General features: G+C 39.2%; 1 protein-coding gene across 4 annotated transcripts in view; it reads right to left on the minus strand.

The window, feature by feature from the left end:
• The window catches only part of slc1a2b (solute carrier family 1 member 2b), a 28,102-nt gene extending 8,195 nt beyond the window's left edge, over positions 1-19,907 (minus strand). The window contains exons 1-4 of one of the 4 annotated variants that reach the window (XM_017423014.3): positions 6,421-6,694; positions 2,951-3,090; positions 725-877; positions 209-459 (exon numbers count right to left, since the gene is read on the minus strand). In XM_017423014.3, the coding sequence (XP_017278503.1) occupies positions 209-459; positions 725-877; positions 2,951-3,090; positions 6,421-6,458 (582 nt within the window). In that variant the 5' untranslated portion in view covers positions 6,459-6,694. Of the gene's footprint in view, positions 1-208; positions 460-724; positions 878-2,950; positions 3,091-6,420; positions 6,697-19,683 lie in introns of those variants that run through there. The other 3 variants (XM_017423013.3, XM_017423012.3, XM_037978072.1) reach the window with 3 other exon arrangements.
• Between the last annotated feature and the right edge of the window lie 1,241 nt (positions 19,908-21,148).

A 21,148-nucleotide genomic window follows, 5' to 3' on the forward strand; every position in this document is an offset into this window, starting at 1 on the left:
CTTTTTTTTCTTTCTTGAGAAATCTTATTATCTAAAGCACACCTCAGTCATGTCCTTGTCAGCTTGTTTCCAAACACTCAAATTTGGTATAGTCTCAATTTTAATGCTAGGTTTCATATAAAGTGATGCTGCAAATTCATGACAACACCTTACTCTTTTAAATCATGAAAAGAAAAAGCATGTAGAACCATTGTTTTCCATCCCTTACCTGCTGGAAACAAGCCTGCACCAGGTTTTCTGGGAACAGGTTTCTGATCAGATCAAAGAAGGCGTCCAAGCTGGACACATCTTCATTTTGCTCGCCCTCGCCCAGATTCTCCTTCAGTTTGGGGTTGCCTGGGTGGATGACTAACACCAGGATGACTCCCAGGACAGCAGCAATAACAGTGGTTGTCATGTAGTAGACCATAGCTCTGGTGCCCAGGCGACCACTAGATTTGGCGTCCAGACCGGCCAGACCTGCATCCAAAACAGTCAAGCTCATGTTTACCTGAAAGAAAATGTTGACTCAATTCTGAGAAAATGACAAATGAATTCGAAGAACATTATTGGAATTATATAACAGCGTTCAATCACGTACATCATAATAGCGCTATAGCAAAGAAAGAAAACTGTAAATAATGAATTCAGTTGCTTTAACAATCAGTGGACAAGCTGCTTGCTTTTCTAAAGTATACAGACAAAATGTTCCATGTGTATTTGATTGAGATAAGTCCTACTGAACCTGTGATTAAACTAGAGATGATGAGTGGCAAGATCAACATCTTCAGCATCCTCATCAGAATATCTCCAGGAAAAGCGATGACCATGACGATATCTGGGTGGATAGGGGAAGCAACGCGAAGCAACATCCCTGCTACAGCTCCTAGGATCACACCTGAGGGAAAACAAATTTTAAAATGTTGTTGTTTTACTGAGTAGAGGTACATCTTACTTAAGACAGGCATTTTCACATTAAAAAGTCCAATATTGCGTGCAAACAAAACATTTTAAATCAGAGGAAATTGTCCTACTGAGAAAAACTTCAATTTAGACTATGAAATAATCAATGAAGCATTGGTGCTTAGTCTCTAAAGACATTTAAATAACTACCCCTCACTTTCTACAGTCAGCAGTTTGGAGCAATATAAAAGATTGTCTGAAACATGCTTAAAAAGACAGTGAGTTGTAAAGATAAAACCAAAACCTTCCAAGAGAGGATAAAGCTCATGAAGGATTAAGATCAGATTTCTTTGAAATGGGGCAAGACCATTTTCTTTTTAATTTTAATAGAATTTCAGAAGCTCTGATAAATTAATCAATTAAAGAGCCAAAGTGGATAAAAAATAGTTCTTAATATGCTCAGACATCTTGGTTGGATCTGTATAAGGACAATGCTCTGGAAATCTTGTGGTTTATTCAGGTGCAACATTGCAAACCTCAGCTGAGGTGTCATGCTGGTAAAAAAAAATCTTTCCTGGAAACCATTTTAAATAAACTGTGTTTGTGTTGTTTTAATGTTAGTAGTGGAACCCATGTTGAGTCTGAAATTTCTCTGAGCTTATGGTCTGACCTCTGAGTGAACTGGCTTGAACTTCCAGTTTCCTACTTGTAAATAATTTGTCTGACTGAAGGATGATAGACTCCGCATGACTGACAGACAGCAACAGCTGACTTACTAAAATCATTGCTGATGTCTTTCCTTTTTGGCATTGTGTTAACAGACATCCAATAATGCAAACCTCAACTGTAAAGGAAGTACTAAAACTTGGTGATGATCAGTTAATCATATATTTATTTAATAGCTCATTTATATCAGAGGTTCCTGTCCTGCAACCCACAATTAAAATTCAAAATGAAGTCAACGTCTGTGTGGTCTGATTTTGGATGATCCAGGCCCAGTGGTTGGCCTCAGTGCCTGTTTGTCTGTCTAAAGCTGGAGAAAACACCAAGACCCACCCCCTGGGGTTTTAATTCCACTGTTAAGGAATACGCAGCTTATTTTTTTCTATCCTTAAGTCTACCAACATCCTGTGAACACCCAGAGCTTTTGGATGACACTTGTTTTCCTTTACTTTCTCAATGGCCTCTTTTCAAGTTTTCTTTCAGGCTTCAATCTCTCAACTGGCAGATCATCAACAATCATATTGGCTCAATTACTTTGTCCAACTGATGCGAGATGTTTAATATTCTTAAAGAAACAAAGCATTTGAACTATTTAAACACGCATATGTATATGAAGATACATCTGCTCAATGTAGAACTGAAGAGGCCAGCAACAACATCCTCGGGTCAGCAGATATTGTTTCTTTGATTTTGACTTTGTCCTCAATTTGTTTCACTTTTCAAGTTCTGTTACTACTTCTAAGTTTCCTCAGTTTATGCCTCAGTCCTCCTCACATAGATTTACAGACTGCTTTTCTCACACATAATCTTATTTATTATTGTAATGCCTGACCTGTATTGGTTATTCGCCCCACTCAGTATAACTAAGTAGTAGTGCTGCGCTTGATGTTATCTTCCTCCTTGCACATCACTCTAGGTTATTTATTTTGTTCTTAAAGCTCTTTTGGTTTTCACAACCTGCATGTTTTCTGGTCATGCAATTGGGTCCTTATTTTCTTAACCACAGATCATGACATAAAGTGTAAAACAAATGTGCATTTTTAACAAATCTAATTAAAAGATCTTTAGGTTGAATCTTTGTTGTCATGCCCTTTTATTTTGTACATAAATCTTTCCTTACAGCAAAATATAGTGTGAGGGACTTTTTTTTCTTTTCATAGCAACAGGTGGCACTGTCCTGAGGAGGGTCAGAACACCCAGTCATCATACTGTCTGGTACACTGAGCACAGATGGCACATATCACCAGCAAGCTGCAGAAGTGATCTCAGAGTTAACAGAGAACTGAGAATGGCTCCGCTGTTTATTACATCATATTAGGAAGAGAGCGATGGTGAACTTACTTACCAAGGACAGTGAGTGTGAGAAGAAGGTTCTTGAACAACTTGGAGCAGAGCTGGACACATTTTGACTGAGGCCTGGCCTCAATGGGCTCCAGGTGACTCTCGTGCATCCTCACCTCCACTTGTTTAGGCATACTGTTGGCACTGAGGCAAAAAAAGCAAACAAAAAAAAAAACTTTTTATTAAATATTAAAAGCATTAAGCCAAAGCTGGTCACAAAACTGCTCTTTGTCATACAGTGTAATGTTTAATGTACATGAGGTTGACTTATTTTGTCATTTGCAGCCCCTGTGAAAAAGAAAAGGGCTTTGTTAAATCAGAAGGAAGACATAATCAAATACGACACAAGTTAGGCGATTTGTGGGTGTTTACTGTAACTGACAACCATATCACTCAAAAGAGGAACACAGTGAAAAATGTGAGGCATTTAAGTGTTGCCAATCTGTCAATCCAGCATTGCACTTGGTTACCATAGCATCCAACAGATGGAAGATGACTAAAAATGGTGCTAAGAAAATTGCAGCCTTTGTCAAGCATCCATGAGACATTTTTTCTTGTAAAGCCTGTTTATTAATAGCTCATTGTGCATGTCTTTTTGGTACAGAAAATCTGACAAGGCTGTTCTTCTGTTCATTATGTTGGTTGATGTTCCACTCATTTCTACAATGCACAAACAAAGCAGATTTATAATTAAATATAAATAGGTACATTTATAATGACATTCACTAAACAAAACAGAAAGAAATTCTGAAACCACATTTTAAATCCACTGACATTAAGCAGACATAAAATAAGAGTACATGTGCGTGCTTTCTACTTGTAGAAGGTGATTCCTACGGCAGACAAATACCAACTCAGAAGAGTAGCTAACCCAAGATATAAAAAGACAAATGCTCAAAGAGGGAGAAAAGTTTCATGAGTGATTTTTGACAAAAAGGGTGTCAGCAAGGGTCAAAGGAAAGGTTCACAAGACAGTGGTGAAAGCAGCCATGTTGTATGATTTGGAGACTGTAAGACTGACAAAAAGACAAAAGACAGAACAGGAAGTGGCAGAGCTGAAGATGTTGAGGTTCTCCTTGGGAGGGACGAGGATGGACAGGATTAGGAATGAGGTCGTCAGAGGTACAGCACAGGTTGAAGGACTGGGAGATAAAGTTAGAGAGGCCAGACTGAGATGGTTTGGACATGTGCAGAGGAGGGACAGTGGGTATATTGGTAGAAGGATGTTAGAGATGCAGCTGCCAGGAAAAAGACAAAAAGGAGACATATGGATGCAGTTAGAGAGGACATGGAGGGAATTGGAGTGAAGACAGAGGACACAGAGGACAGAGTTAGATGGAGGAGGATGACTCGCTGTGGAGACACCTGACAGACGAAAGAAAAACAAGAAAAAACTCTATCAAACTATAGAAAGAGAAAATTTGTCCAAAGTACCCTGAACGTTTTTCTGCCAGGAACGTTTAAGGAACTCCTTTCATTGTCTGGGTTGTGTGTACTTCCACCACAGCAAAGAGCTCTGAGAAGTTCAGACAACTTTAACTCACTGAAATAAAGTTGAGTGAGTCAGACCAATAAAAAATGAAATAAATTAAAAAGAAAAAGCTCCAGTCCAAAGGGTACAGATGGGCCTTAAAGTACTACTTCAATACATCTATTTTCTGAGATATAATTAAAATAAAGATGAGATAAAGAAAATTTGCTTTTTGTCCATTGCATTTGCCACAAAGCATCAACTCGTTGTGCTTGATATGATCCTGTTTTTGATTTTTTTCTTTGTTTTTGTTTATTTTTGTTTGTTACCTCCGCCAAGGGGGGTATGTTTTTGATGGTGTTGGTTGGTTAATTTGTTCGTTTGTCTGTTAGCAATATTACCTAAAAACTAATAATCAGAATCTAATGAAAATTTCAGGAAGTGTTTGGGTTGTCACAAGAAATAATCGATTAAACTTTGGTGGTGATCCGGATCACGATCTAGATCAGATAATTTTTTAAAGACGCCGTGGCCTTGGTTGAGGTTTACGCTCTCCGAGTGCTTCTGGTTTGTTCTTGTTTTTTGGTGTTGTTGTTCTCATACCCTTATAAACTAAACCACTATAAAACCTATATACTTACTTATTTTCTTTTTAATCTAATTTATCATGTTATTTACATTTATTTTGTTGTTGCAAAGTTGTTTTTGTTTGTTTGTTTTGTTTTTCTGAGTTAAGTAAATAAAAAAAAGAAGAAAAGAAAAACTGCATTTTTGATGGTGTTATATAAGTGGTCACAGATAACTCACATGAACAACAGGAACTGATTCTCACATTTATACACACTTATGTGAGCTTGTGGACAAAAGCTTTGAAAACTTGACTATAAGAAGACCACCTGGTCCGCCTGCGGCCCACATATGGACCGGTCTTATTTCAGCTTATTAATTTAAAAGCAAATTGTGGATTACATAAATACTCAGATATTTTCCTAACTGTAACTCTGTTATTTCATATTTTACACAAAAGCTGAAAAAAAATGTGAAAACCAGATTAAAGTAATTTTTAGCACGCACAAAGTAATCAAACTCCATGCGCTAAGAATGATTAATGTTGATAATTGAATCTCCCATTTTTGCTCTTCCTTACATTATTTTTAGCTCTGAAATAGGAAGCGGGCGATATTCTGTCAAGATCCCCTCATTAGCACCTCTCGCTCCAAGTCAGAGACAAATTAGAGCAAGTCCGAGGAGATGAATGAGAAAACGTACAGCAGGCATAGCTTTAGTGAAAACTGAATTATTTAGCATCACTTCAAAACAAAGGAAAAAAGCAATGTGAGGGGGTTTATGTTACGGCGTAAATCTACATGCTATGCATAATTTGAGCTTTCTTTAACATTAAATCAGCTCAGTGCATGGGCAAATGATTCTATGCAGCCCCAAAGATTTTAACATCTACTGAGTTAAAAAGGTCTGAGCTGCTTAAGATTGCAGCTCAAACCTCAAAAAGTCACTGAGCAGTTTATTAGTGGAAAATAAATTATGTTTCCTTGACTTTTTTCATTGACTTTAATGAGATTCGACCAAAATGTTCAATAGAAAACTGTAATTCAGACCATTTAAAAAATGCACAGACAGTGTTTCTTTGCTTTATAATAATATTATTATTATGATAATAGCTTACAATAATAGTTACAATAGTTATTTGTAATAAATCAACTGTGTTACAGAGTTTGCCACTAAGAATTTAATCAGATAACTATGAACTGCACCTATCCAGGTAAAATGCAAACACATTTTAATTCTTTTAAGTTGTAATTTCTAATTTACTCACCAAAACATTACAGAAATAACCTCATATTTTACTTATACAGCTTATTAAAGTAAATTATGCAAACAAAAACCATGCTTAGTCAGTATATATGTCATTCAAAGATATAAATAAAATACAAGAGAGCATAACAATTTAAAACAAAATGTGTATGATCTCCAATAACACTTACTTCATTTCTGGTGGAGTTGAGGTCAGAGCTATATACATCGACTAAGACCAAATCTCCAGACTTTGGTAAATGAAAGTGAATCAGCAGAGGAAAGTGTCAGCTGGATCACAAATGCTCCATCCAAAAATCTTGCCAGTTGTCAGAGACACTGAAAACATCAAAGCCCTGCTGATGGCTCGCCACTCTGACTCCTCCACCAACTCCAAAGCATCCAGAGAGGAGCTGAGTCAATGTAGTCCAGACAACAGAACCAGTCCCAGATCCAACCTGAGCATCAGCTGCCCCATCCTGATGGCTCCAATGCCCCCCACCCTTCCAGCACCCCAGCCCCCACCCCCTGACTTGACCAACACACGAATATCCACACATCCAACAAACCTGAGACTAAATAAATAATCAAAAGAACAATTGGAGGGAGGGGTCAGTATATGAGCCTAATTGTCAAATCTCTCAGGGACCCTCTGTTCCCTGAACTTTGTAATCACACCAACACAGTATACATTCAGACTCTCCTAGCTTCCACACATAGCATAACAGAGGCCATGCTGTGGGAGCTAAGCATGATGATGCTCACTAATTGCACAATGTGGACAGTAGTGCTTTGTAAGTAATGATTTTACTGAAAAGGAAATAAACAAGAAAATGTTGGACAGATGGTATTAAACATAAAATTTAAAGTTTTTAATGTGCTGGTGCATATTAAATGCAATGTTTGCTGCTCACTGTACTTAAAAGACCACGTTTCAAGCAGATACGCAAATACAGACGACTCATTCTATTGTGCCATATGTCTCACACACCCAATAACAGATACAGAGTTCTGTAATCCCATTGTTGTGTACAACTCATTAAGTGTACTAAACTCCAAAGCACAACCTATGTGATTCATGTGAGGATGCTGTCACACTGATTTCCCCTCAGTCTCCCAGCAGCATGAGACTTCACATCGTATTCAGCAGTAGCACATTATTCTAATTGGGGAAATGTGTTGGAAAGCTATTTCCTCTTCAAACAAATGACCAATCGCACAACAAAAGCCAGAGGAATGCCATCTCTCTCTGCAACAGTTGTGTCATGAGAAATCATTCATCCTAAATCCCTTGACACATCATACTCATTCCAAAGGCTCTTGGGTGGAAATGGGTGCATTTTTGAGATGACAGCAAGGGACTCTGACAGAGAAGAAGGGGTTACAGGAGGAAGAAAAAGGGACACTGAAGGGAAAGGGGGTATTGGGGTCACACTAGCACCTCTCAGCCAAAAGAGGGGCCTGTGAGGGGAAGGCTGAGGCAGCCATCCCTGCTCTTGGCTGGCACCATGTGAAGCTCTCTGCTTCCTCTCTCTCCGTTCTGAGGGGCTTTGTTTCACACGCAAACAGTGGCAGTGGCCCCTACTCACCCGGCCAAGCGCTGCATCCAAACTGGCAGCAACGAGAAAAGACAGGAGGGGGCTCGGACGGGAGGGAGAGCAAGGGCATAGTGAGGAGGGAGGGTAATGGACATGTCCAGAATGCCAGTTCTTTCAGGCCACTGATGTCATGCCTGTGCCCACCGTGGGAGAGCAGCGGAGGGACCAAGGCACCCCTTTCTTTTTCCCCCCTCCACAGTCTCTTCCAGGATGAATGAATCTTTCAGAAGCGGCAGCTCATTGTGTCCCATAATCGACGGCGATTATCCCAATTTTATGCAGCCTTCCCAGTGCGAGGAGGTTCCCCGAGTGCTGGCATTGAAGGCCCCTGCGATGCAGCAAAGACCACAAGGGGTTGTCCTAGCAACACTCTGTGGTTTAGTGAGAAGGAGATGAAGGAGAAAGAGGACGCTCACAGCCACACATACCCAGCTCACAAACACAGACTGCACAAACATCATTTGTAGATGCTGTATGACTTAAAAATTAGCAATAAACTAATTTATTTTCCACCTCACTAAAGGAATATCTATTTAAAAAACACTAAAAGTATCATAACATTCTAATATTTTTATTTGACAAAGCATTTTAAAGCAGAGCATCTCTGGTAATCTGTGGTTGCATAATTAATGAACTACTTTCACACATTTTACCATACAGTGTCACTCTACCGTTCACAACATGTGATTACATAATAATCAACAAGTGGGAATCAGTGGCTGCTTGTTCAGGTTTTTGCGATTGCACAGACAGACATGCAAATGAGAATGCGAGTTTCCCACTGGACTCTCAAGGGGCCCAGTCTCATGACTGATGCATCACAAAATACTGTGAGGTAAATACACCTGGATCTAGGCCAGGTTCCGGATATATCTACCCCCCAACACCCCTGGGCCTCACAACCACTTGCATTACAGTGGGAAAAAATGAATTCACACATATTGTCTGCACAGAAGCTTTAAACTCTCAGAGACACTAACACACATACACACATACTCCAACACACACACACACACACACACACACACCAGGTCAGTCCCAAAAGGACTCTCTCAGCATTTCAAGTTGTGCTGTGCTTAGGAAGCAAACACAAATTTTCAGCATTTAAAAAAGGGAAGCTTTGTTAATCGACAATAAATCATATTTAGATTGAAGTTGAGATGAATACTTTGACTGATAGAGACACAGAAATGTCTACAGCAGAAGAAAAAGTCCAACTGGTGAGAAAACAACTACAAACAATTTATAGATTCAGTGTCAAATACACACTCAAAATTGGCCTTGTCTATTCCCAATATTCTCAAAAATATATTTTAATCCTCTCTCAATGAGTGTGCATATTCATGTGATCAAATGTAAACACATTTCTCAGTTTATTCTTAAGAAAGCACAGAGCTCAGGTTGTTCCCATACAAACCTTTGCACATAGTGTACCTAAACCTTCATTTAAAAGTGGGTGCAAAGATCAACTAAGTGGTCCACTAGAAGGTTCTATTGAATGACTTCCAAGTGGACCCTGGGGTGTGAGTAAAATATGATCAAAGCCTGGCAGAGGGCCAGAGAAACTGCACATTGTGGGTGAAGCAGATTTTTACTGATATTCACTCAATTCCCTTCATGCTGCCACTTATTGCTTTCAGACTAAAATGAGTAACTATATGAATGGAAAGTAAGTGATGTATTTGGATAGACATGATCAAAAAGAACAGGTTACTTTTTAGTACCACTTTGCTTTAACCAATAAAGATCAGTTTCTTCACAATGGAGTAAAATGAAGATAATTTTAAAATAATGTTCCTAATAATATTGTTTTGCTGTTTAGAAAAGTTTTTAAAATAGTTGAAACAATTAATTTGAAAAGACCAACTCAATGAAAACCATGTTATGGATAACAAAATGTCTCTCTAGAATTAACATATTTTAGCTTATAGTTCTGCAACAGTTTTGACTTCATTCTTACCAAATGGCATTGATGCAGCTAATATTGCAACCACAGGATCATTTCAAAGAGCTATGCTTAAAAAACTTAAATGGCAGAGCCTTCAGCTCAGACATGCTGATGTGAGGACTGGCATTAAGCACCACGGTCAGAGACACAATCTCAGGCCTACTGCTGCATTCACTGACAATCTTCGTCGACAATTTATTAAAAATGCCTCAAGAAGCTGTTTTGGTTAACTTGTTTAACAAATTATTGTTTTAATTATTAAATGATGATCTAATAAAATATTAGGCCAAATATCCTTGGTACATGTAGAACATGTTTTTTTAAAAACAATTAACGAAATTGTTGCTGTAGATTTGTTTTAAACTGACTCACTGAAGTACCGAACTATCTTTTTTTTTTTTACTGCAGCAAAGCAGTACTTTATTAAATGTTTTAATACCTTGTAGAAAATAGCAGTACTGCAGTGATCTTAGGTTTCCTCGTTTTCCATTTCTATTATATTTCATTAACAGAGTGCATCATCATTACAAAAGTAAAAGTAAATAAATGAAACATGCCCATAGTTTAATCTTTATTTAGCCCAACTCTTTGTGTTCATAATGAGGCTTTTATTAGAGAGAGTCTGTGTGAATACTGTCCAATGTGGTGGTCTGCATGGGTCTTTCAGATGTGAACGGTCCCACTGTAATTATGTCCTAACAACCTATTATCCCAGGACGTTGTCATAGGACTGAATAAGGTAACTGCAATTAATCTGAGATAGACTTTAGTTTTATGACATTTATTTCCAAATCAAAAGTTAATTTAATTCTGGAGTTACATCTGAGAAGCCTAAACATCATATTTTTGTATTTTTGTTTCTAAAATTCACTACTCTCAAACTTTTAACATCCATGTTTTGTTTCTTGGTTTTTATATTATGAATTCTGTCATCCATCATGTTTTAGGATTTTTAACTGCAATATCTATGATGTTTTCAGCAGGTCCTTCTCAACTGAGTTCAAAAGGATGCTATGGGTTGTCTGCAATCCCTTATCCCTTATCCCCTGCTCCCATCACTTATCCTCAGCTGTCAAGAAGAAATGTTGGCAAAAAAAAGATCAGTGTCAGATTTTCCCTGGTAAGTTTCCAAACCTCCTCGATTAAATGAGGGGTTAGTGATCTACTACAGACACATTCACCTGCCCCTGCTCCCCTGCTTTAACACTTGCTGTATTTGAAACAAGGTGCTGTACTATTATTCGCATTGGCACATCTGTTTGATAGAGCTTACTGTGTAAGGCTGAAGTGACTTTGACGGCTTCAGTCCGATCCCCACAGGAGCTCATTAAATCAGCCAGTGAGGCAGGACCACCACACTTCTTTCTGCAACTACCACCATGGTACAGCATACCCACTACGCTGCTGACAGGGGAATGATGGGGGTGTGGGTGGGGAGTGTTGAGGCTGAGAGATGGGAAATTTAATGTAAAGAAAGGATGGAGATGTGTTAAAGAAAGAATAAGGCAAGAAGTCTGTGAAAGGGATTGTGTAGTTGGTGAAGATAAACTGGAAACAAGGATAAAATTGTAAATTGATGAAACAATGAGTGTAGGTGGGTTAGATAAAGCTACATAAAAGGCTTCAGTGTTGTTAGGTTATCTGTGAATACATAAAAAAGTTGACATCTGTGCTTGACAGCTGGCCTGGTAAAATGGGATAACTGCACAAATCTTGTTTCATACATGACTAGACTCACCTGATACTCAGTAAAATTTAAATACACAGATATTACAACACATTAACTGTCAGAGAGTGTCTCACTAACTCATCTCACACACCATCCTCACATTTCTGTACACATAACTGTAAATGTAGACATGTTTATTAAAAAATAAAGATGAACAATGACATAGTGGCATCTGTGATTTTAGCTCTCAGACTTCTGTTATTCGAGGTGGAGTGGTGGGGCTGCCGTCTCGCTCAGCGTTTATTATAAAAGGACTGAGGCGAGTGGATGTTCTCTCACTAATTAAACACTGGAGTCTGTAGGGACCAAGCGCAGCCAGAAGCAATGGCCATGGCCTGCTCTCCTCACACCACCCTGCAGTGTTGACAGAAAGGGCATTCCTGCAAATGCACACACAGCTAAGCAAGCCTAATAAAACCACACTCAAGCATGCACATACACAAATCTAATATAGTGCTAATATTTCTAATATTGCTGTGGCTAATATATATATTTGTGATCAATAGAACAAAGCAACTGATACCTTTTGGTTACAAGTTGTGCAAATGAAAAAACTGAAACTCTGAGTTGTTTTTTCCTCTGCCTGCACTTTCTCTCTTTTTACAAATCGTCAAATGTTAAAAGTTGGACCTTGCTGTAAGGAGAATGTAAGATTTCTGAGGATCTGTATGTTATGTGTAATGGATTGTATGTAACACACTAATGTCTAATATCAATTATACAGCACCTACTAACTGGATCATATGCTATTTAAATTACTTTAACATACACCTTAAATCATTGGCAATTACTACAGTTATGTTATCATATACACAAACAGCGCTATTACGTGTAATTATTTGTTAAGATTTTTTTCCCCAAAATAATTTTTATTCATATTTGAGCTGAAGAAAAAAAAAGCAAAATACATTATCATAGACAACTTGAAGACAATGTGGAAACAACCAGGAAAAAAAGGAAAAGTGTGACAGAATTGTCAAGCTCTCACTTTCTTCATCTCTGTTTTTCACCATATGCACTTCTTTGGCTAATTAGGCTCTCACAAGCTGTCTTTACTTTCCCTTTTTTTTGGTTTATGCTTTTCTTTTTTTCTTCTTTTTTTTCACACACTCATCATCCCTGAAACATGTTTTACAACTCAGAGTGCTGAAGAGTGATGCGTAGGAAAGGTGTATGGTCATGTTTGGTCCTGTTTCAGGAGTACTTTAAATACCAACAAAAGGAGTTGGGTGGGAAAATGTATGTAACCTTTGTGCCAGTAAGCCTGTTTTAATGCAACAAATACAAATTCAATTCATTAAGGTTCATGATGCATGACGTGAAAATATAAATGAAATATTTAGACTAAAACTTTTTTAGCTTAAATATGAATGATGCCACCCTGCAAGGATCTTTTTCCAAGCAACATCTACAGGAATGATTCTTCTTCTGTACATCAAATATTGTAAAAGTAAATGCTCACATTTTCAGTGACAAACTTGTGTTTTGAAGTAAACAGTTGAGGGACACCTCTGTTGCGTCTCAGATCTTTTTTTTTTACATCATTATTTCACTTTGTCAGACTAAGCAAATATTCCCTCAGTCACAGGCAGCACAGGAATGCAACAGCCCGTAAACACGCTCAAATAGGATTTTTCCACCACCTAATGACGACAAATGCAGATAGTCACAATCAGTTCATTGACAAAAGCACTGTCAATGTTTTTCCACCGTTTGATCCCAGCCAGAAGGAAATCCCCCGGAGCTCATACTGTATATTTTATCCTCCTCAGAGGATGATAAACCCCCTTTAGTTGAGATTTCAGGTCTACAAATTCCCCACAATCCTTTTTAACTTAAATCCTTATAGTGCAGGAGGCAGCCATGTAGTCCAGATGAGTGGATATGTACCAGCAGGATTGTGCATAATAGTTTTTAACCCTCCTGAAGCTCTCGTAACTGAAGAGAGGAAGCCCTTGTAACGTTAGGTCAATTTAACCCCAAAGCCACAGGAGAGTTAATTAAACTGATTTTAATATTTTAATAGACCAACTACAGTAAGATAGACAGGCCAAGTACAGACAGACAGACAGATCAATAGATAGATAGATAGATAGATAGATAGATAGATAGATAGATAGATAGATAGATAGATAGATAGATAGATAGATAGATAGATAGATAGATAGATAAAGTTCCCAATTAACCAGTGCATTATGTGCTGAGCCAAGAACCTCTAACAAACCCCTCTCTGTGTTCATCAGCCATTGAGGCAAGCCGCTCTTGGAACACGCCAGCTCTACTAGAATAATGGAGCACTTTACAGGCTCCAAGTTAGTTCATAGAATCTAGAGCTGGGAAACTGCTAACATGGGGTTCATAGGGAGGAGGGGAAACTTAATTGTTTCCTCTGTTTTTTTGTTTTCGCAAGCCCCCTCCTCTCCTCTCCTCTCTTAGTTCTGAAAAGGGGACTGACAAACAGGCAATGAACGGGATTGTTGTGTGTTCCGTTGGACAAGTGGGTGAGGTAAACAAATCTACAGTGTAGGGTCTATCGAGTGGAGCCTATCAGGATGTTATAGGCTGAGCAGTGGGGAGCAGCACTCACGGAGATGGAGGATTGGTCAGGGATGAGGAGAAGGGGTGAGGCCCACTGCCGTTTTTTTTTAGGTGGGCGGGGGGGAGAGGATAGAACTGGTGAGGAGGGTGATGGGTCCTGAGGGAATCAAGGGAGAGAGACAGAGAGAGGAAGACGAGGGTGGGTGGTGGTGGTTGTACTGGAAGAAGTGGGAGGCAGACATGGGTACGGAGAGTTACTCCTCCAAGTGTGGGCATTGTACTTGGTGCTGAAGTTCTCATGCATGTCCAGTTCTGGCTTCCGAAAATGTCTGAGAGTGATGGAGCTCTCCGCGATTAAGCACACAATTGACAGCTCAGCTTTGCTCTCCCACAGCTCGGGCTATTTACATACTCAAGAGGAACATTAAGGCCGGCCGATCCCTCAAGGCTGAACAAAGAAACACACAAACCTGCCTCTGAGGCCCATTACGCACTTAATTGAGGATTTGTGGAATAGTACAGGAAAAAAAAGGAAAGGGAAGAAGAACAAGAAGAAGGCTGAAACTGGAAGGGGTGGGTAAAATGGGTAAAAAATTGTTTAGTTTCATTTTTGAAATTTATATTTATTTATTTATTTGCGCTTGCAGTGGATTTAGAGCTCCAGGGGGACAGCAAGGGGCTCAATTTGACATATTTTCTGCTACTGAATGCAACCTCTAGATATCCTCAATAAACATATTAATCTTCTCTCTGCTTCTTTTTTCTATTTTCATGTTTTTTACACATTCTTTCCTTATTTTTTCAATAGAAAAATGCATGTTAGGCAAATACACTTATTTCCTAAAGTGATTATTAATGCATCTGGGTCTTTTTATACTCAAAAGTTCTCTTCTTTCTCAACTTATCAAGCACTTGTAATTTACTCAAATATATCTATTTTTTCTAATGAAAGTGTAGCATTTTAACTTTGCTTTCAACACAATATGTTAAACACATGAACAACAGACATGCTGCTCACAGATCGGTGGCATAAAATAAAAGGTAGCTTCACCTAATAATCACTGTGAATCTGTCCCACTGAATCATGTGACAGCTGTTCTCTTATTGGGCTGGAAACAAATTTCTCAGTGTGCTTCCATTATGATTCATTTGTTGCTTCACAATGGGCCAATTATTTTTAATAGCGCGGCTTTTAATACCAAGTGAAACGCAAATATCAAGCCACCCCCCCTCCCCTCCGACCCTGCCTCCTCTTCGCCTTACCAATCATTCTGGGAGCATTTTTGTGACTCCCCCTTCTGACCTGAATTCCAGTGTAGCAGGTGCCAATAGAATGTGGGTGGTTTGGGGATTTCAGAGGAGGAAGACTGACAGTGGTGAAGGGGTGTATGGGATGGGGCGCCTACTGTACCAGTAAACACTGACTCAATCCCCTCCTAGTCTCCCTCTCTGTCTCATATCAGTCAAATTAGAAAAAAAATACAGTTTTAATATTTTAAATTGCTGCAGAAACTGTTACTATCAATAATATTTAGTTTAACATGTATTGTTAAAGTCAAGCTCTATAGACCTGCTTGTTGAAACTTCCAGTGGAATGAATTGGTAGGCTTTTAAATACATGCCTGGTTTGCTCTGAGAGTGGCTTTTGACTTGTGTTTACCACATGGACCAAACAAAAACACCCCACATGCACATTCATTCTATGCTTGTAAATGCTCTAATGGAGACTCAAACAATTAAAAAAGCCTGAATTTGCAGCAAATTATAACAACATTTCCTTTCAAATATGTATTTTCTAAATAACAACACTGCAATTGCAAAGTGATATAATGATGAAGCAGCTTACAAAACAAAACAGAATAATCCTGATTAGTATTTATGGTATTTTAAACATTTGTGGCATCTTGCATATTATCTAAAGGTTCATCACTGAAATGTACTGAGGCTGGATTAACATTACACCTGCTTAAATATATCAGCACCTGTCTGGGTTTTACACTTTTTAGAAGAATTGTTTTAAACTGCAGTGTGTAGACATAATTTTTTTTGTCTTTTTTTTGTCTAATTCCAAAATGAACCAAAAAAGTTTAGATTAAGTGTATAGATTTTCTCTATAAACAGAGCCACCAAATAAACTGGTTCTACAAATATGAGCTTGTGCTTCTCCCCTAACAGAGTCATAGAAATGATTTGAGCTGTTTATGTCTCATCACAAAACTGAAGAAGATTGTCAGCCATGGTCAGCAGAGATCTATCATTGTGCCGCCCAGTAGCAGAATCACTAGAGAATGCCTATGTTTCTGTTCCTGTGCAGTCATACAGAAGTGAAGGGAGCCAGGCTCTTTGTTTTGTCAGTCCATGGGAATGGCCTCACTCTGTTCAGCTCTCTGAGAAACCAAACTCTGACTCTATAGGCAGAACCATGAATCACAGATCTTCTCAGCAGTGGGATGATTCACGACCAGATCACAGTGATGACTTGGAAGACCAATTGCAATACATGGCCTAAAAAATCAACTTCTCAGGCAAATGAAACTGGGTGATATTAAAGTAATTAGAAAGGAATTAAATGAGAGGAGGGAGAAGAGGAGAGCTGAGAAAGTGCAAGAGAGACAGATAGACAAGCATGAGGGTGGTAAGGACTGAAAGGAGGAGCTGGATGGTACTTTGGCAGCATCTGTGTGTTCCCAGGAGGATTACTCCAACACTGGATGCCACAGACTGCCAGGAAGACCACAGAGAAGCCCCATGAATGGTCCCACACACATCTCTTCGGACATCCCTCCTGCTGTAGTCTACAGTGTCTGTTTCACCTGGGTCTTCACTTCTGTTTTCTTCCGGTCATACTGTTCTAGTCTCATCACCATTTTTTTTTCCATTCCTCCCATTTTTTTCTTGTTTCCCACCTTCTTTGTATTCACACCCACCATGCTCCTCCATGTGTGGGTTCTCTGACAGGAGAGCTTTGACTTGGCCAGCCACAGACATGTAACATATGGCTGCCTGTGTGACATTTCAGCCCCTCATGCACAGGCAGAATTATCTACTCACAGATAGAAAAAAGACGAGAAAGAGAAGCCCCACCTTCCTCCTCACTAGTTAGTTGTTGTTTTTTTTGCTTTGTCATATATTTCTGTACAACCAATAAAATGATTTTTTTTTATTAAAATATCTCTTTTCTCCAACTCTTTCTATATGTTACTCCCACTCTTCCTCACACTTTTGTTACTGTGAAATCGCACATTATGTGGCAAAAAAAAAAACAGTTTTCATGTTATTTTGGTAATGCATTGCTTTTTTAGGAACTAAACACTCAAAATCAATTTATAATATGGAGTAGTTCATGAAATGAAAAATGTAGGCAAATGTTATCTCAAACTGATCAAAACCAATAAAAATGGTTGATATAAATTACCCAACATTAAGAAAGTGATCATTTTCATTTCCATGTTATTAAACTGTGGCTTTCATCTCCACAAATGCCCTTCTTATTTATTTGTGTGTGTGTGTATGTTCATAAATGTCCTCCGTGCATATCCCCTGCATCTTGTCAGACTTAATTAAGGTAACATCTTTGCAGACTTGTGACGAAACTGGAAAGAGAAACATGACTTTTGGCATGTTTTGTGATGTCGGCAATGTTGCTTCAGGGGTTGTGTTTTGTCTTTGCTTGTGAATGTGTGTTAGTCTTGGGTGTGTATTACGTGCATGTTTTTTTTAAATGTGCTTATGTTCAGAAGCTCCCATAATTATGTGCTACATTCAATTACACACAGCACTTTAGTTGTGATTATAACAAGCACAAATTATAATGCCATATTTAAAACGTAGATAAATGCTGTTTTTATTCTCAGTAATGTGTTTCTCCATTAGCATATGTAGATAGTTGACTTTTGCTTAATAACATATAATGAAAAATGTATATTTTAGAACAAGTTGTAAATAACACAAGACGTAATTAGCTGTCAGTTCCTATTCATTTTTATAACACTGATATTGTGTATATTAAGACTTCTAATATGAGAAATTATCATTTAAATGTTAATTTGTTGATACAGTTATTCAGATAATGAATACATATGCTTGCACAAAAAAAAAAAATGACCCACTGCAAATTTAGGACCTGCATGCACTAACTGACACATTCTCCTCTTCAGCGGGTCTGAGCTTGCCTTGGATGTCTTTTGTGTTCATTTGTGTAGGACAGAAACTACACAGAGCAGAACGCAGTTAAGATAGCAGCCTCGGGGAAAAACACAAAGCACATTATCTGCATGAACACTTTGTTTCACAGACTCCCCCAGCAATCACACTTCCAGGCCAAGGCCTTCCTAATACTAGTGACACCCTGCACATGGTGCTGGATGCCCCTCGAGCTGCACCACCAGTGGCAGAAAGCTGCTGGAAGCCATCAGTTTGGGAGTCTCCCTCCTCTCCAGGTTCACAGGAGCATCCACAAACTGCTTACACGACAAGCCAGGAGTCATGCAGAAGGCAGGCAGCTCAGGGTGCCAGGAGACTCGGTTTCCATGGTGACACTGGGGGTGCTTTTGAAAAACTGCGCCTTTCCGTGAGCGTGTGTTTTTGCGCGTGCGTGCGTTTTAATATGAGAGTGAGAGGAGGTGTGTGTGTGTGGGGGGNGGGGGGTTACGGGCTGCAGCGATTGGCTCAAGAGGTGGGTGGCGTTACTAAGGTAAGACGGGAAGCGTTCAGCTTTTCCACGTTTTAAGGGAAAAAAATATTTTTCCCTGTTTTTTTTTTTTAACACAAAGAGGGAATTCCGAGGATCTCCTCTACGTTTTTTTCAGGGGCAGCTGATGGAATTAGTAGACAGGCTGCACATCTGATATTTAATCAAATCTGTGTGAAATCTTCATAAAAAACAAGAAAGAAAGAAACATTGTCAGAGGAAGCCTGCCGTTTTCTTTTCTTAAAATAAAAAACTCATCCCCCTTAGACTGCTTGATTATGAAGCAGAGAAGAAGAGGAGAGAGCCCCACTTCCCAGTTCATCTGACAGAGGACAGACTCTGGATCCTGCAGGAGTCTTTGCTTCTGGATCAGAGAAAGCTGCTTCAGGCACCAAACGGATACCAGAAAATGAACCAAAGAAGAGGGTTTGTCTCGCACGTTGTGTCGCAATTATTGCAATTCTTCCTGACCAACGGCTACAGTCCAACCAGCCTGCACAAATGTCCGTCCCTTCCTTGTGACGTTACAGAAAACAGAACCATTTACAGCTCCATCTATGAGAAATAAATTAGCATTTTTGTTTGGAATAAAAAATAAAGTAAATGCTGCTCTTTGCATTATTATCAGAACTGATGGAATGTTATTGAAGGTCTGTGCCTCAGGACATTTCTTTGCAGGTGTGTCTGTCCTGCAGGAGTATTGACAATTTATCAGAGAATCTATAATAGGTGTTCTAATTTACACCATGTGTGAATAAATTTCAGTCATGTCAACCATGTGCACCTGCACTGCTTTTCCAATTAAAGCATTTATTTAAAGCAAGTTTAACTTCTTAAACCAAAGAGCAAATCCTGATTTAAAAGCACCGATGCATTTCTCAGCTCCAGCATGCCGCCGTCTGCGCGCCAAAAATAAGAGATAAATACAATAAAAGCTCATCAGCATCTCACCTGTGTTGGAAACCGCGGTGGAAAAAGTTTTTCGGTGTGTAGAGTCTTCTGTCATCCGCTTCAGGGCACCAGGTGAGCCACAGCGAGCCGCAGAGCGCACGGCGGTCCGGGTCAGGAGCGCGTCACGCACAGAACGCAGGGGCGGTGTTTGTGGCTGTAAAATCCGAGGAGCTCCGCAGCTCAACGATCCCACTGAAATGAGCTGAGCTGAGCCTCGCTCTCCGGCGCTTTACCGAGGACCTGACTCGAGAGGGAACACACTTTCTCAACTAAAGAAAAGCCTCCACACACACACACACACACACACAGTCTCTTCTCCATGGGAATGCCAGCTCCCGTTGGTTGAAGATGCAGCCTATACACCAACACTGTCCCTTTCTCCCCCCCTTCTTCCCCTATTTATTACACTAAAACAATCCAAGCTGATGCAGAATTTGTGTAAAACGTGAACTGCAGGAAGTTAGATCTTCCCGTTTTAATAAAAAAATCACCAAACCCCAAAAGCCAGTTTGTAAAGCCATGCATGAACATATTGAAGGCATGCTGCAGGCTCTTTATTGTAGCTTAGATCACAGATCTCTGTAAATATATATCACATGTTGGTCTCGAATTAGCTATGTGCATGAAGTTGTCCAAAATGTAATAAATGTATTACCATAACAAAGACAAGGACACTCAACATGTTTCCTTCCTGTCTTTGGTATTAACTTGGAGTTTCACTTCAGCTATTTTGATGTGACAAAATGTACCAGTGCACCACAAAAAAAAGAGGTGGTAGAAAAACTTGCTCACACATTTTTGGAGTTGTTAAAGATTTAGCATAAGGCTAAATCCCAAAGAAGTGTGCTTCAGCGTTTTCAGATCACTTTCTAAATGCACCATTCAGTTGTTCGGTGTGTGCGAAGATTTCCAGTATCTTTTCAGCATTCATTGTGATTGTTTTATTGGTGAAGTGTGAGGCCCCAAAATGCAGACAACAAGACAAACTTAAATCTATGACTAAGAAACTAAGACAAAACTGAAATAAAGCAAGAAATCAGACACTGTAATTTACATTAATCGAGGAGCAAGAAAACATGTTGAGTAATCCTGAAGCAAATGAGGAACAAACAGTGCTGCAAAACCTTCAGAAACTAATGGCTATTTAAACATGGAGGGGTGAATATTGGAACAAGGAGCAGGTGAAACTATTTGGCAGATGAGCTGTAACTATGAGGTGCAGAGAAACCAGGGGCGCTCAGGGAGACAAAGGACAGTGACACAGAGGGGCAAACTCGGAATACTGAAACATGCTGAACACGTGAACATATCTACATGAAACAAACCTGAGTGAATTCAACAAATAAACTTAACTTTCAAAAGAAAGCCCAAGCCCTAGGATCATGACAGTTGTATGGAGGCTTCATACTGCCTCTCTGCAATCATGAACCCAACATTAATTTTAAATCATCCCTACAGTGGGCAA

This window comes from Kryptolebias marmoratus, linkage group LG11 (genome assembly GCF_001649575.2).
Source record: "Kryptolebias marmoratus isolate JLee-2015 linkage group LG11, ASM164957v2, whole genome shotgun sequence".
Classification (NCBI taxonomy): Eukaryota; Metazoa; Chordata; class Actinopteri; order Cyprinodontiformes; family Rivulidae; genus Kryptolebias; species Kryptolebias marmoratus.